This window comes from Pristiophorus japonicus, chromosome 1 (genome assembly GCF_044704955.1).
Source record: "Pristiophorus japonicus isolate sPriJap1 chromosome 1, sPriJap1.hap1, whole genome shotgun sequence".
In the NCBI taxonomy this organism is placed as follows: domain Eukaryota; kingdom Metazoa; phylum Chordata; class Chondrichthyes; family Pristiophoridae; genus Pristiophorus; species Pristiophorus japonicus.
In genome coordinates this window covers 228709983-228729650 of record NC_091977.1, presented here as the reverse complement: position 1 = coordinate 228729650, position 19668 = coordinate 228709983, and the positions used below count along the sequence as shown (strand labels likewise).

At 45.7% G+C, this 19668-nt stretch overlaps 1 protein-coding gene across 3 annotated transcripts in view; it reads left to right on the top strand.

Annotated features, from left to right (window-relative positions):
* cemip2 (cell migration inducing hyaluronidase 2) overlaps positions 1-19668 on the top strand; it is a 166173-nt gene that overhangs the window by 93301 nt on the left and 53204 nt on the right. For all 3 annotated transcript variants that reach the window (XM_070887505.1, XM_070887497.1, XM_070887515.1), the window contains exon 15: positions 17661-17816. In XM_070887505.1, coding sequence (XP_070743606.1) covers positions 17661-17816 — 156 coding nt within the window. The remainder of the gene's footprint in view (positions 1-17660; positions 17817-19668) is intronic.

Below are 19668 nucleotides of genomic sequence, written 5' to 3'. Positions count from 1 at the left end.
GGAACTACCCTCTTCACACAATCCTGGTATAGTAACCTGGAACTACCCTCTTCACACAATCCTGGTATAGTAACCTGGAACTACCCTCTTCACACAATCCTGGTACAGTAACCTGGAACTACCCTCTTCACACAATCCTGGTACAGTAACCTGGAACTACCCTCTTCACACAATCCTGGTATAGTAACCTGGAACTACCCTCTTCACACAATCCTGGTATAGTAACCTGGAACTACCCTCTTCACACAATCCTGGTACAGTAACCTGGAACTACCCTCTTCACACAATCCTGGTACAGTAACCTGGAACTACCCTCTTCACACAATCCTGGTACAGTAACCTGGAACTACCTTCTTCACACAATCCTGGTACAGTAACCTGGAACTACCCTCTTCACACAATCCTGGTATAGTAACCTGGAACTACCCTCTTCACACAATCCTGGTATAGTAACCTGGAACTACCCTCTTCACACAATCCTGGTATAGTAACCTGGAACTACCCTCTTCACACAATCCTGGTACAGTAACCTGGAACTACCCTCTTCACACAATCCTGGTACAGTAACCTGGAACTACCCTCTTCACACAATCCTGGTATAGTAACCTGGAACTACCTCCTTCACACAATCCTGGTATAGTAACCTGGAACTACCCTCTTCACACAATCCTGGTACAGTAACCTGGAACTACCCTCTTCACACAATCCTGGTACAGTAACCTGGAACTACCCTCTTCACACAATCCTGGTATAGTAACCTGGAACTACCCTCTTCACACAATCCTGGTATAGTAACCTGGAACTACCCTCTTCACACAATCCTGGTATAGTAACCTGGAACTACCTCCTTCACACAATCCTGGTATAGTAACCTGGAACTACCCTCTTCACACAATCCTGGTACAGTAACCTGGAACTACCCTCTTCACACAATCCTGGTATAGTAACCTGGAACTACCCTCTTCACACAATCCTGGTACAGTAACCTGGAACTACCCTCTTCACACAATCCTGGTATAGTAACCTGGAACTACCTCCTTCACACAATCCTGGTATAGTAACCTGGAACCACCCTCTTCACACAATCCTGGTATAGTAACCTGGAACTACCTCTTCACACAATCCTGGTAAGTAACGGAACTACCTCCTTCACACAATCCTGGTATAGTAACCTGGAACTACCCTCTTCACACAATCCTGGTATAGTAACCTGGAACTACCTCCTTCACACAATCCTGGTATAGTAACCTGGAACTACCCTCTTCACACAATCCTGGTATAGTAACCTGGAACTACCCTCTTCACACAATCCTGGTACAGTAACCTGGAACTACCCTCTTCACACAATCCTGGTACAGTAACCTGGAACTACCTCCTTCACACAATCCTGGTATAGTAACCTGGAACTACCCTCTTCACACAATCCTGGTACAGTAACCTGGAACTACCTTCTTCACACAATCCTGGTATAGTAACCTGGAACTACCCTCTTCACACAATCCTGGTACAGTAACCTGGAACTACCTCCTTCACACAATCCTGGTACAGTAACCTGGAACGACCTCCTTCACACAATCCTGGTACAGTAACCTGGAACTACCCTCTTCACACAATCCTGGTATAGTAACCTGGAACTACCCTCTTCACACAATCCTGGTACAGTAACCTGGAACTACCTCCTTCACACAATCCTGGTACAGTAACCTGGAACTACCTCCTTCACACAATCCTGGTACAGTAACCTGGAACTACCCTCTTCACACAATCCTGGTACAGTAACCTGGAACTACCCTCTTCACACAATCCTGGTACAGTAACCTGGAACTACCCTCTTCACACAATCCTGGTACAGTAACCTGGAACTACCCTCTTCACACAATCCTGGTACAGTAACCTGGAACTACCCTCTTCACACAATCCTGGTACAGTAACCTGGAACTACCCTCTTCACACAATCCTGGTATAGTAACCTGGAACTACCTCCTTCACACAATCCTGGTATAGTAACCTGGAACTACCCTCTTCACACAATCCTGGTATAGTAACCAGGAACTACCTCCTTCACACAATCCTGGTATAGTAACCTGGAACTACCTCCTTCACACAATCCTGGTATAGTAACCTGGAACTACCCTCTTCACACAATGCTGGTATAGTACCCTGGAACTACCTCCTTCACACAATCCTGGTATAGTAACCTGGAACTACCTTCTTCACACAATCCTGGTACAGTAACCTGGAACTACCTCCTTCACACAATCCTGGTACAGTAACCTGGAACTACCTCCTTCACACAATCCTGGTATAGTAACCTGGAACTACCTCCTTCACACAATCCTGGTATAGTAACCTGGAACTACCTTCTTCACACAATCCTGGTATAGTAACCTGGAACTACCCTCTTCACACAATCCTGGTATAGTAACCTGGAACTACCTTCTTCACACAATCCTGGTATAGTAACCTGGAACTACCCTCTTCACACAATCCTGGTATAGTAACCTGGAACTACCTTCTTCACACAATCCTGGTATAGTAACCTGGAACTACCCTCTTCACATAATCCTGGTACAGTAACCTGGAACTACCTTCTTCACACAATCCTGGTATAGTAACCTGGAACTACCCTCTTCACACAATCCTGGTACAGTAACCTGGAACTACCTCCTTCACACAATCCTGGTACAGTAACCTGGAACTACCTCCTTCACACAATCCTGGTACAGTAACCTGGAACTACCCTCTTCACACAATCCTGGTATAGTAACCTGGAACTACCCTCTTCACACAATCCTGGTACAGTAACCTGGAACTACCTCCTTCACACAATCCTGGTACAGTAACCTGGAACTACCTCCTTCACACAATCCTGGTACAGTAACCTGGAACTACCCTCTTCACACAATCCTGGTACAGTAACCTGGAACTACCCTCTTCACACAATCCTGGTACAGTAACCTGGAACTACCCTCTTCACACAATCCTGGTACAGTAACCTGGAACTACCCTCTTCACACAATCCTGGTACAGTAACCTGGAACTACCCTCTTCACACAATCCTGGTACAGTAACCTGGAACTACCCTCTTCACACAATCCTGGTATAGTAACCTGGAACTACCTCCTTCACACAATCCTGGTATAGTAACCTGGAACTACCCTCTTCACACAATCCTGGTATAGTAACCAGGAACTACCTCCTTCACACAATCCTGGTATAGTAACCTGGAACTACCTCCTTCACACAATCCCTGGTATAGTAACCTGGAACTACCCTCTTCACACAATGCTGGTATAGTACCCTGGAACTACCTCCTTCACACAATCCTGGTATAGTAACCTGGAACTACCTTCTTCACACAATCCTGGTACAGTAACCTGGAACTACCTCCTTCACACAATCCTGGTACAGTAACCTGGAACTACCTCCTTCACACAATCCTGGTATAGTAACCTGGAACTACCTCCTTCACACAATCCTGGTATAGTAACCTGGAACTACCTTCTTCACACAATCCTGGTATAGTAACCTGGAACTACCCTCTTCACACAATCCTGGTATAGTAACCTGGAACTACCTTCTTGACACAATCCTGGTATAGTAACCTAGAACTACCCTCTTCACACAATCCTGGTATAGTAACCTGGAACTACCTTCTTCACACAATCCTGGTATAGTAACCTGGAACTACCCTCTTCACACAATCCTGGTACAGTAACCTGGAACTACCCTCTTCACACAATCCTGGTATAGTAACCTGGAACTACCTTCTTCACACAATCCTGGTACAGTAACCTGGAACTACCCTCTTCACACAATCCTGGTATAGTAACCTGGAACTACCTCCTTCACACAATCCTGGTATAGTAACCTGGAACTACCCTCTTCACACAATCCTGGTATAGTAACCTGGAACTACCCTCTTCACACAATCCTGGTACAGTAACCTGGAACTACCCTCCTTCACACAATCCTGGTATAGTAACCTGGAACTACCCTCTTCACACAATCCTGGTACAGTAACCTGGAACTACCCTCTTCACACAATCCTGGTACAGTAACCTGGAACTACCTTCTTCACACAATCCTGGTATAGTAACCTGGAACTACCCTCTTCACACAATCCTGGTACAGTAACCTGGAACTACCTCCATCACACAATCCTGGTACAGTAACCTGGAACTACCTCCTTGACACAATCCTGGTATAGTAACCTGGAACTACCCTCTTCACACAATCCTGGTATAGTAACCTGGAACTACCCTCTTCACACAATCCTGGTATAGTAACCTGGAACTACCCTCTTCACACAATCCTGGTATAGTAACCTGGAACTACCCTCTTCACACAATCCTGGTACAGTAACCTAGAACTACCCTCTTCACACAATCCTGGTACAGTAACCTGGAACTACCCTCTTCACACAATCCTGGTACAGTAACCTGGAACTACCCTCTTCACACAATCCTGGTACAGTAACCTGGAACTACCCTCTTCACACAATCCTGGTATAGTAACCTGGAACTACCCTCTTCACACAATCCTGGTACAGTAACCTGGAACTACCCTCTTCACACAATCCTGGTACAGTAACCTGGAACTACCCTCTTCACACAATCCTGGTATAGTAACCTGGAACTACCTCCTTCACACAATCCTGGTATAGTAACCTGGAACTACCCTCTTCACACAATCCTGGTATAGTAACCTGGAACTACCTCCTTCACACAATCCTGGTATAGTAACCTGGAACCACCCTCTTCACACAATCCTGGTATAGTAACCTGGAACTACCTCCTTCACACAATCCTGGTATAGTAACCTGGAACTACCCTCTTCACACAATCCTGGTACAGTAACCTGGAACTACCCTCTTCACACAATCCTGGTACAGTAACCTGGAACTACCCTCTTCACACAATCCTGGTATAGTAACCTGGAACTACCCTCTTCACACAATCCTGGTATAGTAACCTGGAACTACCCTCTTCACACAATCCTGGTATAGTAACCTGGAACTACCTCCTTCACACAATCCTGGTATAGTAACCTGGAACTACCCTCTTCACACAATCCTGGTATAGTAACCTGGAACTACCCTCTTCACACAATCCTGGTATAGTAACCTGGAACTACCTCCTTCACACAATCCTGGTATAGTAACCTGGAACTACCCTCTTCACACAATCCTGGTACAGTAACCTGGAACTACCCTCTTCACACAATCCTGGTATAGTAACCTGGAACTACCCTCTTCACACAATCCTGGTACAGTAACCTGGAACTACCCTCTTCACACAATCCTGGTATAGTAACCTGGAACTACCCTCTTCACACAATCCTGGTACAGTAACCTGGAACTACCCTCTTCACACAATCCTGGTACAGTAACCTGGAACTACCCTCTTCACACAATCCTGGTACAGTAACCTGGAACTACCCTCTTCACACAATCCTGGTACAGTAACCTGGAACTACCCTCTTCACACAATCCTGGTATAGTAACCTGGAACTACCCTCTTCACACAATCCTGGTATAGTAACCTGGAACTACCCTCTTCACACAATCCTGGTACAGTAACCTGGAACTACCCTCTTCACACAATCCTGGTACAGTAACCTGGAAGTACCCTCTTCACACAATCCTGGTACAGTAACCTGGAACTACCTTCTTCACACAATCCTGGTACAGTAACCTGGAACTACCCTCTTCACACAATCCTGGTATAGTAACCTGGAACTACCCTCTTCACACAATCCTGGTACAGTAACCTGGAACTACCCTCTTCACACAATCCTGGTATAGTAACCTGGAACTACCCTCTTCACACAATCCTGGTACAGTAACCTGGAACTACCCTCTTCACACAATCCTGGTACAGTAACCTGGAACTACCCTCTTCACACAATCCTGGTATAGTAACCTGGAACTACCTCCTTCACACAATCCTGGTATAGTAACCTGGAACTACCCTCTTCACACAATCCTGGTACAGTAACCTGGAACTACCCTCTTCACACAATCCTGGTACAGTAACCTGGAACTACCCTCTTCACACAATCCTGGTATAGTAACCTGGAACTACCCTCTTCACACAATCCTGGTATAGTAACCTGGAACTACCCTCTTCACACAATCCTGGTATAGTAACCTGGAACTACCTCCCTTCACACAATCCTGGTATAGTAACCTGGAACTACCCTCTTCACACAATCCTGGTACAGTAACCTGGAACTACCCTCTTCACACAATCCTGGTATAGTAACCTGGAACTACCCTCTTCACACAATCCTGGTACAGTAACCTGGAACTACCCTCTTCACACAATCCTGGTATAGTAACCTGGAACTACCTCCTTCACACAATCCTGGTATAGTAACCTGGAACCACCCTCTTCACACAATCCTGGTATAGTAACCTGGAACTACCTCCTTCACACAATCCTGGTATGGTAACCTGGAACTACCCTCTTCACACAATCCTGGTATAGTAACCTGGAACTACCTCCTTCACACAATCCTGGTATAGTAACCTGGAACTACCCTCTTCACACAATCCTGGTGTAGTAACCTGGAACTACCCTCTTCACACAATCCTGGTACAGTAACCTGGAACTACCCTCTTCACACAATCCTGGTACAGTAACCTGGAACTACCTTCTTCACACAATCCTGGTATAGTAACCTGGAACTACCCTCTTCACACAATCCTGGTACAGTAACCTGGAACTACCTTCTTCACACAATCCTGGTATAGTAACCTGGAACTACCCTCTTCACACAATCCTGGTACAGTAACCTGGAACTACCTCCTTCACACAATCCTGGTACAGTAACCTGGAACTACCTCCTTCACACAATCCTGGTACAGTAACCTGGAACTACCCTCTTCACACAATCCTGGTATAGTAACCTGGAACTACCCTCTTCACACAATCCTGGTACAGTAACCTGGAACTACCTCCTTCACACAATCCTGGTACAGTAACCTGGAACTACCTCCTTCACACAATCCTGGTACAGTAACCTGGAACTACCCTCTTCACACAATCCTGGTACAGTAACCTGGAACTACCCTCTTCACACAATCCTGGTACAGTAACCTGGAACTACCCTCTTCACACAATCCTGGTACAGTAACCTGGAACTACCCTCTTCACACAATCCTGGTACAGTAACCTGGAACTACCCTCTTCACACAATCCTGGTACAGTAACCTGGAACTACCCTCTTCACACAATCCTGGTATAGTAACCTGGAACTACCTCCTTCACACAATCCTGGTATAGTAACCTGGAACTACCCTCTTCACACAATCCTGGTATAGTAACCAGGAACTACCTCCTTCACACAATCCTGGTATAGTAACCTGGAACTACCTCCTTCACACAATCCTGGTATAGTAACCTGGAACTACCCTCTTCACTCAATGCTGGTATAGTACCCTGGAACTACCTCCTTCACACAATCCTGGTATAGTAACCTGGAACTACCTTCTTCACACAATCCTGGTACAGTAACCTGGAACTACCTCCTTCACACAATCCTGGTACAGTAACCTGGAACTACCTCCTTCACACAATCCTGGTATAGTAACCTGGAACTACCTCCTTCACACAATCCTGGTATAGTAACCTGGAACTACCTTCTTCACACAATCCTGGTATAGTAACCTGGAACTACCCTCTTCACACAATCCTGGTATAGTAACCTGGAACTACCTTCTTCACACAATCCTGGTATAGTAACCTGGAACTACCCTCTTCACACAATCCTGGTATAGTAACCTGGAACTACCTTCTTCACACAATCCTGGTATAGTAACCTGGAACTACCCTCTTCACATAATCCTGGTATAGTAACCTGGAACTACCCTCTTCACACAATCCTGGTACAGTAACCTGGAACTACCCTCTTCACACAATCCTGGTATAGTAACCTGGAACTACCTTCTTCACACAATCCTGGTACAGTAACCTGGAACTACCCTCTTCACACAATCCTGGTATAGTAACCTGGAACTACCTCCTTCACACAATCCTGGTATAGTAACCTGGAACTACCCTCTTCACACAATCCTGGTATAGTAACCTGGAACTACCCTCTTCACACAATCCTGGTACAGTAACCTGGAACTACCTCCTTCACACAATCCTGGTATAGTAACCTGGAACTACCCTCTTCACACAATCCTGGTACAGTAACCTGGAACTACCCTCTTCACACAATCCTGGTACAGTAACCTGGAACTACCCTCTTCACACAATCCTGGTACAGTAACCTGGAACTACCTCCTTCACACAATCCTGGTACAGTAACCTGGAACTACCCTCTTCACACGATCCTGGTACAGTAACCTGGAACTACCCTCTTCACACGATCCTGGTACAGTAACCTGGAACTACCTCCTTCACACAATCCTGGTATAGTAACCTGGAACTACCCTCTTCACACGATCCTGGTATAGTAACCTGGAACTACCCTCTTCACACAATCCTGGTATAGTAACCTGGAACTACCCTCTTCACACAATCCTGGTATAGTAACCTGGAACTACCCTCTTCACACAATCCTGGTACAGTAACCTAGAACTACCCTCTTCACACAATCCTGGTACAGTAACCTGGAACTACCCTCTTCACACAATCCTGGTACAGTAACCTGGAACTACCCTCTTCACACAATCCTGGTACAGTAACCTGGAACTACCCTCTTCACACAATCCTGGTATAGTAACCTGGAACTACCCTCTTCACACAATCCTGGTACAGTAACCTGGAACTACCCTCTTCACACAATCCTGGTACAGTAACCTGGAACTACCCTCTTCACACAATCCTGGTATAGTAACCTGGAACTACCTCCTTCACACAATCCTGGTATAGTAACCTGGAACTACCCTCTTCACACAATCCTGGTATAGTAACCTGGAACTACCTCCTTCACACAATCCTGGTATAGTAACCTGGAACTACCTCCTTCACACAATCCTGGTATAGTAACCTGGAACTACCCTCTTCACACAATCCTGGTATAGTAACCTGGAACTACCTCCTTCACACAATCCTGGTATAGTAACCTGGAACTACCTCCTTCACACAATCCTGGTACAGTAACCTGGAACTACCTCCTTCACACAATCCTGGTATAGTAACCTGGAACTACCTCCTTCACACAATCCTGGTATAGTAACCTGGAACTACCTTCTTCACACAATCCTGGTATAGTAACCTGGAACTACCCTCTTCACACAATCCTGGTATAGTAACCTGGAACTACCTTCTTCACACAATCCTGGTATAGTAACCTGGAACTACCCTCTTCACACAATCCTGGTATAGTAACCTGGAACTACCCTCTTCACACAATCCTGGTATAGTAACTTGGAACTACCTCCTTCACACAATCCTGGTATAGTAACCTGGAACTACCTTCTTCACACAATCCTGGTATAGTAACCTGGAACTACCCTCTTCACACAATCCTGGTATAGTAACCTGGAACTACCTTCTTCACACAATCCTGGTATAGTAACCTGGAACTACCTCCTTCACACAATCCTGGTATAGTAACCTGGAACTACTTCCTTCACACAATCCTGGTATAGTAACCTGGAACTACCCTCTTCACACAATCCTGGTATAGTAACCTGGAACTACCTCCTTCACACAATCCTGGTATAGTAACCTGGAACTACCCTCTTCACACAATCCTGGTACAGTAACCTGGAACTACCTCCTTCACACAATCCTGGTACAGTAACCTGGAACTACCTCCTTCACACAATCCTGGTACAGTAACCTGGAACTACCCTCTTCACACAATCCTGGTACAGTAACCTGGAACTACCTTCTTCACACAATCCTGGTACAGTAACCTGGAACTACCCTCTTCACACAATCCTGGTACAGTAACCTGGAACTACCTCCTTCACACAATCCTGGTACAGTAACCTGGAACTACCTCCTTCACACAATCCTGGTAGAGTAACCTGGAACTACCCTCTTCACACAATCCTGGTACAGTAACCTGGAACTACCTTCTTCACACAATCCTGGTACAGTAACCTGGAACTACCCTCTTCACACAATCCTGGTACAGTAACCTGGAACTACCTCCTTCACACAATCCTGGTACAGTAACCTGGAACTACCCTCTTCACACAATCCTGGTACAGTAACCTGGAACTACCCTCTTCACACAATCCTGGTACAGTAACCTGGAACTACCCTCTTCACACAATCCTGGTACAGTAACCTGGAACTACCCTCTTCACACAATCCTGGTACAGTAACCTGGAACTACCCTCTTCACACAATCCTGGTACAGTAACCTGGAACTACCCTCTTCACACAATCCTGGTACAGTAACCTGGAACTACCCTCTTCACACAATCCTGGTATAGTAACCTGGAACTACCCTCATCACACAATCCTGGTACAGTAACCTGGAACTACCCTCTTCACACGATCCTGGTACAGTAACCTGGAACTACCTCCTTCACACAATCCTGGTATAGTAACCTGGAACTACCCTCTTCACACAATCCTGGTATAGTAACCTGGAACTACCCTCTTCACACAATCCTGGTATAGTAACCTGGAACTACCCTCTTCACACAATCCTGGTATAGTAACCTGGAACTACCCTCTTCACACAATCCTGGTACAGTAACCTGGAACTACCCTCTTCACACAATCCTGGTACAGTATCTGGAACTACCCTCTTCACACAATCCTGGTACAGTAACCTGGAACTACCCTCTTCACACAATCCTGGTACAGTAACCTGGAACTACCCTCTTCACACAATCCTGGTACAGTAACCTGGAACTACCCTCTTCACACAATCCTGGTATAGTAACCTGGAACTACCCTCTTCACACAATCCTGGTACAGTAACCTGGAACTACCCTCTTCACACAATCCTGGTATAGTAACCTGGAACTACCCTCTTCACACGATCCTGGTACAGTAACCTGGAACTACCTCCTTCACACAATCCTGGTATAGTAACCTGGAACTACCCTCTTCACACAATCCTGGTATAGTAACCTGGAACTACCCTCTTCACACAATCCTGGTATAGTAACCTGGAACTACCTCCTTCACACAATCCTGGTACAGTAACCTGGAACTACCCTCTTCACACAATCCTGGTATAGTAACCTGGAACTACCCTCTTCACACAATCCTGGTACAGTAACCTGGAACTACCTCCTTCACACAATCCTGGTATAGTAACCTGGAACTACCCTCTTCACACAATCCTGGTATAGTAACCTGGAACTACCTCCTTCACACAATCCTGGTATAGTAACCTGGAACTACCCTCTTCACACAATCCTGGTACAGTAACCTGGAACTACCCTCTTCACACAATCCTGGTACAGTAACCTGGAACTACCCTCTTCACACAATCCTGGTATCGTAACCTGGAACTACCTCCTTCACACAATCCTGGTATAGTAACCTGGAACTACCTTCTTCACACAATCCTGGTACAGTAACCTGGAACTACCTCCTTCACACAATCCTGGTACAGTAACCTGGAACTACCTCCTTCACACAATACTGGTATAGTAACCTGGAACTACCTCCTTCACACAATCCTGGTATAGTAACCTGGAACTACCCTCTTCACACAATCCTGGTATAGTAACCTGGAACTACCTTCTTCACACAATCCTGGTATAGTAACCTGGAACTACCCTCTTCACACAATCCTGGTATAGTAACCTGGAACTACCTCCTTCACACAATCCTGGTATAGTAACCTGGAACTACCTCCTTCACACAATCCTGGTATAGTAACCTGGAACTACCCTCTTCACACAATCCTGCTATAGTAACCTGGAACTACCTTCTTCACACAATCCTGGTATAGTAACCTGGAACTACCCTCTTCACACAATCCTGGTATAGTAACCTGGAACTACCCTCTTCACACAATCCTGGTACAGTAACCTGGAACTACCCTCTTCACACAATCCTGGTATAGTAACCTGGAACTACCTTCTTCACACAATCCTGGTACAGTAACCTGGAACTACCCTCTTCACACAATCCTGGTATAGTAACCTGGAACTACCTCCTTCACACAATCCTGGTATAGTAACCTGGAACTCCCCTCTTCACACAATCCTGGTATAGTAACCTGGAACTACCCTCTTCACACAATCCTGGTACAGTAACCTGGAACTACCTCCTTCACACAATCCTGGTATAGTAACCTGGAACTACCCTCTTCACACAATCCTGGTACAGTAACCTGGAACTACCCTCTTCACACAATCCTGGTACAGTAACCTGGAACTACCTTCTTCACACAATCCTGGTATAGTAACCTGGAACTACCCTCTTCACACAATCCTGGTACAGTAACCTGGAACTACCTCCTTCACACAATCCTGGTACAGTAACCTGGAACTACCTCCTTCACACAATCCTGGTACAGTAACCTGGAACTACCCTCTTCACACAATCCTGGTACAGTAACCTGGAACTACCTTCTTCACACAATCCTGGTACAGTAACCTGGAACTACCCTCTTCACACAATCCTGGTACAGTAACCTGGAACTACCTCCTTCACACAATCCTGGTACAGTAACCTGGAACTACCCTCTTCACACAATCCTGGTACAGTAACCTGGAACTACCCTCTTCACACAATCCTGGTATAGTAACCTGGAACTACCCTCTTCACACAATCCTGGTACAGTAACCTGGAACTACCCTCTTCACACAATCCTGGTACAGTAACCTGGAACTACCCTCTTCACACAATCCTGGTACAGTAACCTGGAAGTACCCTCTTCACACAATCCTGGTACAGTAACCTGGAACTACCCTCTTCACACAATCCTGGTATAGTAACCTGGAACTACCCTCTTCACACAATCCTGGTACAGTAACCTGGAACTACCCTCTTCACACAATCCTGGTACAGTAACCTGGAACTACCCTCTTCACACGATCCTGGTACAGTAACCTGGAACTACCTCCTTCACACAATCCTGGTATAGTAACCTGGAACTACCCTCTTCACACAATCCTGGTATAGTAACCTGGAACTACCCTCTTCACACAATCCTGGTACAGTAACCTGGAACTACCCTCTTCACACAATCCTGGTATAGTAACCTGGAACTACCCTCTTCACACAATCCTGGTACAGTAACCTGGAACTACCCTCTTCACACAATCCTGGTACAGTAACCTGGAACTACCCTCTTCACACAATCCTGGTATAGTAACCTGGAACTACCCTCTTCACACAATCCTGGTACAGTAACCTGGAACTACCCTCTTCACACAATCCTGGTATAGTAACCTGGAACTACCCTCTTCACACGATCCTGGTACAGTAACCTGGAACTACCTCCTTCACACAATCCTGGTATAGTAACCTGGAACTACCCTCTTCACACAATCCTGGTATAGTAACCTGGAACTACCCTCTTCACACAATCCTGGTATAGTAACCTGGAACTACCCTCTTCACACAATCCTGGTATAGTAACCTGGAACTACCTCCTTCACACAATCCTGGTACAGTAACCTGGAACTACCCTCTTCACACAATCCTGGTATAGTAACCTGGAACTACCCTCTTCACACAATCCTGGTACAGTAACCTGGAACTACCTCCTTCACACAATCCTGGTATAGTAACCTGGAACTGCCCTCTTCACACAATGCTGGTACAGTAACCTGGAACTACCCTCTTCACACAATCCTGGTACAGTAACCTGGAACTATCCTCTTCACACAATCCTGGTATAGTAACCTGGAACTACCTCCTTCACACAATCCTGGTATAGTAACCTGGAACTACCCTCTTCACACAATCCTGGTATAGTAACCTGGAACTACCTCCTTCACACAATCCTGGTATAGTAACCTGGAACTACCTCCTTCACACAATCCTGGTATAGTAACCTGGAACTACCCTCTTCACACAATCCTGGTATAGTAACCTGGAACTACCTCCTTCACACAATCCTGGTATAGTAACCTGGAACTACCTCCTTCACACAATCCTGGTATAGTAACCTGGAACTACCCTCTTCACACAATCCTGGTATAGTAACCTGGAACTACCCTCTTCACACAATCCTGGTATAGTAACCTGGAACTACCCTCTTCACACAATCCTGGTATAGTAACCTGGAACTACCCTCTTCACACAATCCTGGTACAGTAACCTGGAACTACCCTCTTCACACAATCCTGGTAGAGTAACCTGGAACTACCCTCTTCACACAATCCTGGTACAGTAACCTGGAACTACCCTCTTCACACAATCCTGGTACAGTAACCTGGAACTACCCTCTTCACACAATCCTGGTACAGTAACCTGGAACTACCCTCTTCACACAATCCTGGTACAGTAACCTGGAACTACCCTCTTCACACAATCCTGGTATAGTAACCTGGAACTACCCTCTTCACACAATCCTGGTACAGTAACCTGGAACTACCTTCTTCACACAATCCTGGTATAGTAACCTGGAACTACCCTCTTCACACAATCCTGGTATAGTAACCTGGAACTACCCTCTTCACACAATCCTGGTATAGTAACCTGGAACTACCCTCTTCACACAATCCTGGTATAGTAACCTGGAACTACCCTCTTCACACAATCCTGGTATAGTAACCTGGAACTACCCTCTTCACACAATCCTGGTACAGTAACCTGGAACTACCCTCTTCACACAATCCTGGTATAGTAACCTGGAACTACCCTCTTCACACGATCCTGGTACAGTAACCTGGAACTACCCTCTTCACACAATCCTGGTACAGTAACCTGGAACTACCCTCTTCACACAATCCTGGTACAGTAACCTGGAACTACCCTCTTCACACAATCCTGGTACAGTAACCTGGAACTACCTCCTTCACACAATCCTGGTATAGTAACCTGGAACTACCCTCTTCACACAATCCTGGTATAGTAACCTGGAACTACCCTCTTCACACAATCCTGGTATAGTAACCTGGAACTACCTCCTTCACATAATCCTGGTACAGTAACCTGGAACTACCCTCTTCACACAATCCTGGTATAGTAACCTGGAACTACCCTCTTCACACAATCCTGGTACAGTAACCTGGAACTACCTCCTTCACACAATCCTGGTATAGTAACCTGGAACTACCCTCTTCACACAATCCTGGTATAGTAACCTGGAACTACCTCCTTCACACAATGCTGGTACAGTAACCTGGAACTACCCTCTTCACACAATCCTGGTACAGTAACCTGGAACTACCCTCTTCACACAATCCTGGTATAGTAACCTGGAACTACCTCCTTCACACAATCCTGGTATAGTAACCTGGAACTACCTTCTTCACACAATCCTGGTACAGTAACCTGGAACTACCTCCTTCACACAATCCTGGTACAGTAACCTGGAACTACCTCCTTCACACAATCCTGGTATAGTAACCTGGAACTACCTCCTTCACACAATCCTGGTATATTAACCTGGAACTACCTTCTTCACACAATCCTGGTATAGTAACCTGGAACTACCCTCTTCACACAATCCTGGTATAGTAACCTGGAACTACCTTCTTCGCACAATCCTGGTATAGTAACCTGGAACTACCCTCTTCACACAATCCTGGTATAGTAACCTGGAACTACCTCCTTCACACAATCCTGGTATAGTAACCTGGAACTACCTCCTTCACACAATCCTGGTATAGTAACCTGGAACTACCTTCTTCACACAATCCTGGTATAGTAACCTGGAACTACCCTCTTCACACAATCCTGGTATAGTAACCTGGAACTACCTTCTTCACACAATCCTGGTATAGTAACCTGGAACTACCCTCTTCACACAATCCTGGTATAGTAACCTGGAACTACCCTCTTCACACAATCCTGGTACAGTAACCTGGAACTACCCTCTTCACACAATCCTGGTACAGTAACCTGGAACTACCTCCTTCACACAATCCTGGTACAGTAACCTGGAACTACCCTCTTCACACAATCCTGGTATAGTAACCTGGAACTACCCTCTTCACACAATCCTGGTATAGTAACCTGGAACTACCTCCTTCACACAATCCTGGTCCAGTAACCTGGAACTACCCTCTTCACACAATCCTGGTATAGTAACCTGGAACTACCCTCTTCACACAATCCTGGTACAGTAACCTGGAACTACCTCCTTCACACAATCCTGGTACAGTAACCTGGAACTACCTCCTTCACACAATCCTGGTATAGTAACCTGGAACTACCCTCTTCACACAATCCTGGTAAAGTAACCTGGAACTACCCTCTTCACACAATCCTGGTACAGTAACCTGGAACTACCCTCTTCTCACAATCCTGGTACAGTAACCTGGAACTACCCTCTTCACACAATCCTGGTATAGTAACCTGGAACTACCCTCTTCACACAATCCTGGTACAGTAACCTGGAACTACCTCCTTCACACAATCCTGGTACAGTAACCTGGAACTACTTCCTTCACACAATCCTGGTATAGTAACCTGGAACTACCCTCTTCACACAATCCTGGTATAGTAACCTGGAACTACCCTCTTCACACAATCCTGGTACAGTAACCTGGAACTACCCTCTTCACACAATCCTGGTACAGTAACCTGGAACTACCCTCTTCACACAATCCTGGTACAGTAACCTGGAACTACCCTCTTCACACAATCCTGGTATAGTAACCTGGAACTACCCTCTTCACACAATCCTGGTACAGTAACCTGGAACTACCCTCTTCACACAATCCTGGTACAGTAACCTGGAACTACCCTCTTCACACAAAATGTAATGGAAATTGGCAGCTCTGTTCCCCAAAACGCTGTTGAGGATGGGGGTCAATTGAAAATGTCAAAACTGAGATTTATAGATTTTTGTCAGTAAAAGGCACTAAGGGTTACGGAACCAAGGCGGGTAGATGGAGTTAAGATACAGATCAGCCATAGAATCGCACAGAAGGAAGCCATTCGATGGATCTTTCGAAGAGAAATCCAGTTCGTCTCACTCCCCAGCTCTTTCCCCATGTTCCTGCAATTTTTTCTACTTCCAAGTATTTATCCCATTCCCTTTTGAAAACTACTATGGAATCTGTATCCACCACCCTATCGCGCAGTGCATTCCAAATCCTAAGCACTCATTACGTACAAAAAGATTTTACCTCGGGTTGCCTCTGCTTCTTTTGCCAATTGCCTTAAATCTAGGTCCACTCGTTATCAACCCTTCAACTAATGGAAACTGTTTCTCTTTATTTATTCTATCTTAACCTTTCATGATTTTAAACATGCCATGATCTAATTGAATGGCAGAATAGGCTTGAGGAGCTGAATGGCCTCCTCCTGTTCGCATGTACCCCGACCAAACTACACAGGCCATCGCATATAGTGGGCGAATCTTGTTTGCATGTTCACGTCTGCTATAAAGGTGGGGACTGTATGCTAATTATTTTAGGGACAGGAATGTGCTGTTTGTTCTTAATTGGTCAATCCCACCTACCTACTTTCTCCATGTCCCTTTGTAGTGGATGATTAACCCTTTTGTATGTTATTCATGGGATTTAGTGTTAAGCTGACAAAAGCATTGGAAGGGTTATGTTCTCGTCTGTTTTCTAACAAGCAATTATTTCTACACAGTGACGGAAGCTTCCCAAAGGATGAAGGTTCAAGTCAAGAAATCTCAGAATCCTTGTTTGTTGGAGAGAGCAAGAATTATGGATCTCAAGGAGGCCAAAACAAGTACTGGGGTGTTGGTGGGGTAGATGGAAAAAATCGCACTCTACCAAGAGACAAGTAAGGTTCTGAGCCCTATGGGCATATCTTGTTGTATAAATAATGGCTGATGCATGACACAACAGATCTAGGCTTGTATTTCCTGGAATATAGAAGGTTAAGGGGTGATTTGATTGATTAAAGTTTATAGGATTTTCCGATGGTGGGGGAGTCATGCCATTCAGGAGAGAAGTTAGGAAACACTTCTAGATGCAAAGGGTGGTAGACGTGTGGAACTCTCTACCACAAAAAGCAGTAGATGCTCGCTCAATTAATAATTGTAAATCTGAGATCGATCGATTTTTGCTAGCCAAAGGTATTGAGGCATATGGGGCCAAGGTGGGTAGATGGAGTTGAGATACAGATCAGTCATGATTTCATTGAATGGCCGAACAGGTTTAAGGTTCTGAGTGGCCTTCTCCTGTTGCCATGTTGTCTGGTGGGATTGATGTTTTTTTTAATTTCAAAATATACTTTATTCATATAAAAATTTGTACAGTACATTCAAAAGCAGTTCAGTACATTTAGCTGCGGTCAGCAATCCCATACACTACATTTGGGAGCTGACGGCAGCTCCGTTCGATACATTTCCCTTGCTTTTCATTTCAAGTACAATTCGGTACAATACGGGATACATTGTAGTACATTCAACAAATTACATTACGTGTGTCGCTATACAGTACATGGAATGGGTGACGGTACATTTACATTTTTTTTTATGTTTAAGGGCTATGGGGGCTGAAATCGCCCCTTTCAATAAGAGCTGTGGCCGCCTGAAAGCAGCAGCCATGGGCAGTAAGCACTCACCGTTGGTCGGCGTGGAGGGGCCGCCATTTTGAAAATTGCCCTCGTGGATTTTCCTGGCGGAGAACATCTCTGCTTCGCCCATGTTGTCGACCCCTTACCGACCGGCGATGACCCCCTTTCTGACCCGCGTGAGATATTGCGGATTGGGAGCTGGTCGGTGCCACTGATAGCTTTTTCCAGTTGGGAAGCTTCTTGAAGGGGAGGTCGCACTGCCGCGGCCGCCATTTTATTCCAATTGTCAGCCGACTGCCAGGTCGGCCCGACAGTGGTGCCCACAGGTTCGGTCAGGCCACCAGCAGGCAACCCGGTACCCCAGCTTGGGTACCTCTCTGGTGTTTGCCACTAAAGTGGCCGCAGAGTTCGCAGCGGCCCTCCTCTAACTGAAGGGAAAGGATGTTGTGACACGTCAGCGTGGCGCTGATGACTCGGAGCGACGGCCGCTCCGACCGGCCCGCACTTCCGCCCCGCTGGTGACACCACATCTGCCCCGCTTAAAAAAAAACAAAGAGCTGAATTTACGCGGATTGTCCGCCTCATGCATTGGGGCAGCCAGAGCACTTAAAAATCAGGAGGTGCGCCCTGTTTCGGATGGACAGCAACTTTGGTCCATGATCTCTCCTGTATGATGCTGAAATTTTGTGAAATTTTTAGAAATGCCCAAGCGAAAAATTCCAAAGTTTCTCCCCAGGACCTGAGTAACATACAAAACAGAAGGACAAGAAAAGAAGAGCTGGTCTATCCAGCCTTTCCCAACCTAGCATGGTGTAACTTCGCATGCCACTGCCTCCCACCCCATGTTCAGCATGCTGCTCCAACATCCTGCCTGCTAATCCTTGTGAAACCTATCTATTCCCTCAGTTCTTCATTAAAATAGTTTTCATTTATCAATCTTCTTCAGTTTGCATTCCATCATTGGATGCAACCTCCATTCCTCTCACGGTGCAATCGCTGAATCACTATCTGTTAGCTCTCGAGTCTCCTTCCATAGCCCATGGAAATCGTGTTTCTTTCAGTTCTTTAAAGACGCAGTAGTTTGCATGCAAGTTTTAATGAACCGATATCAGCC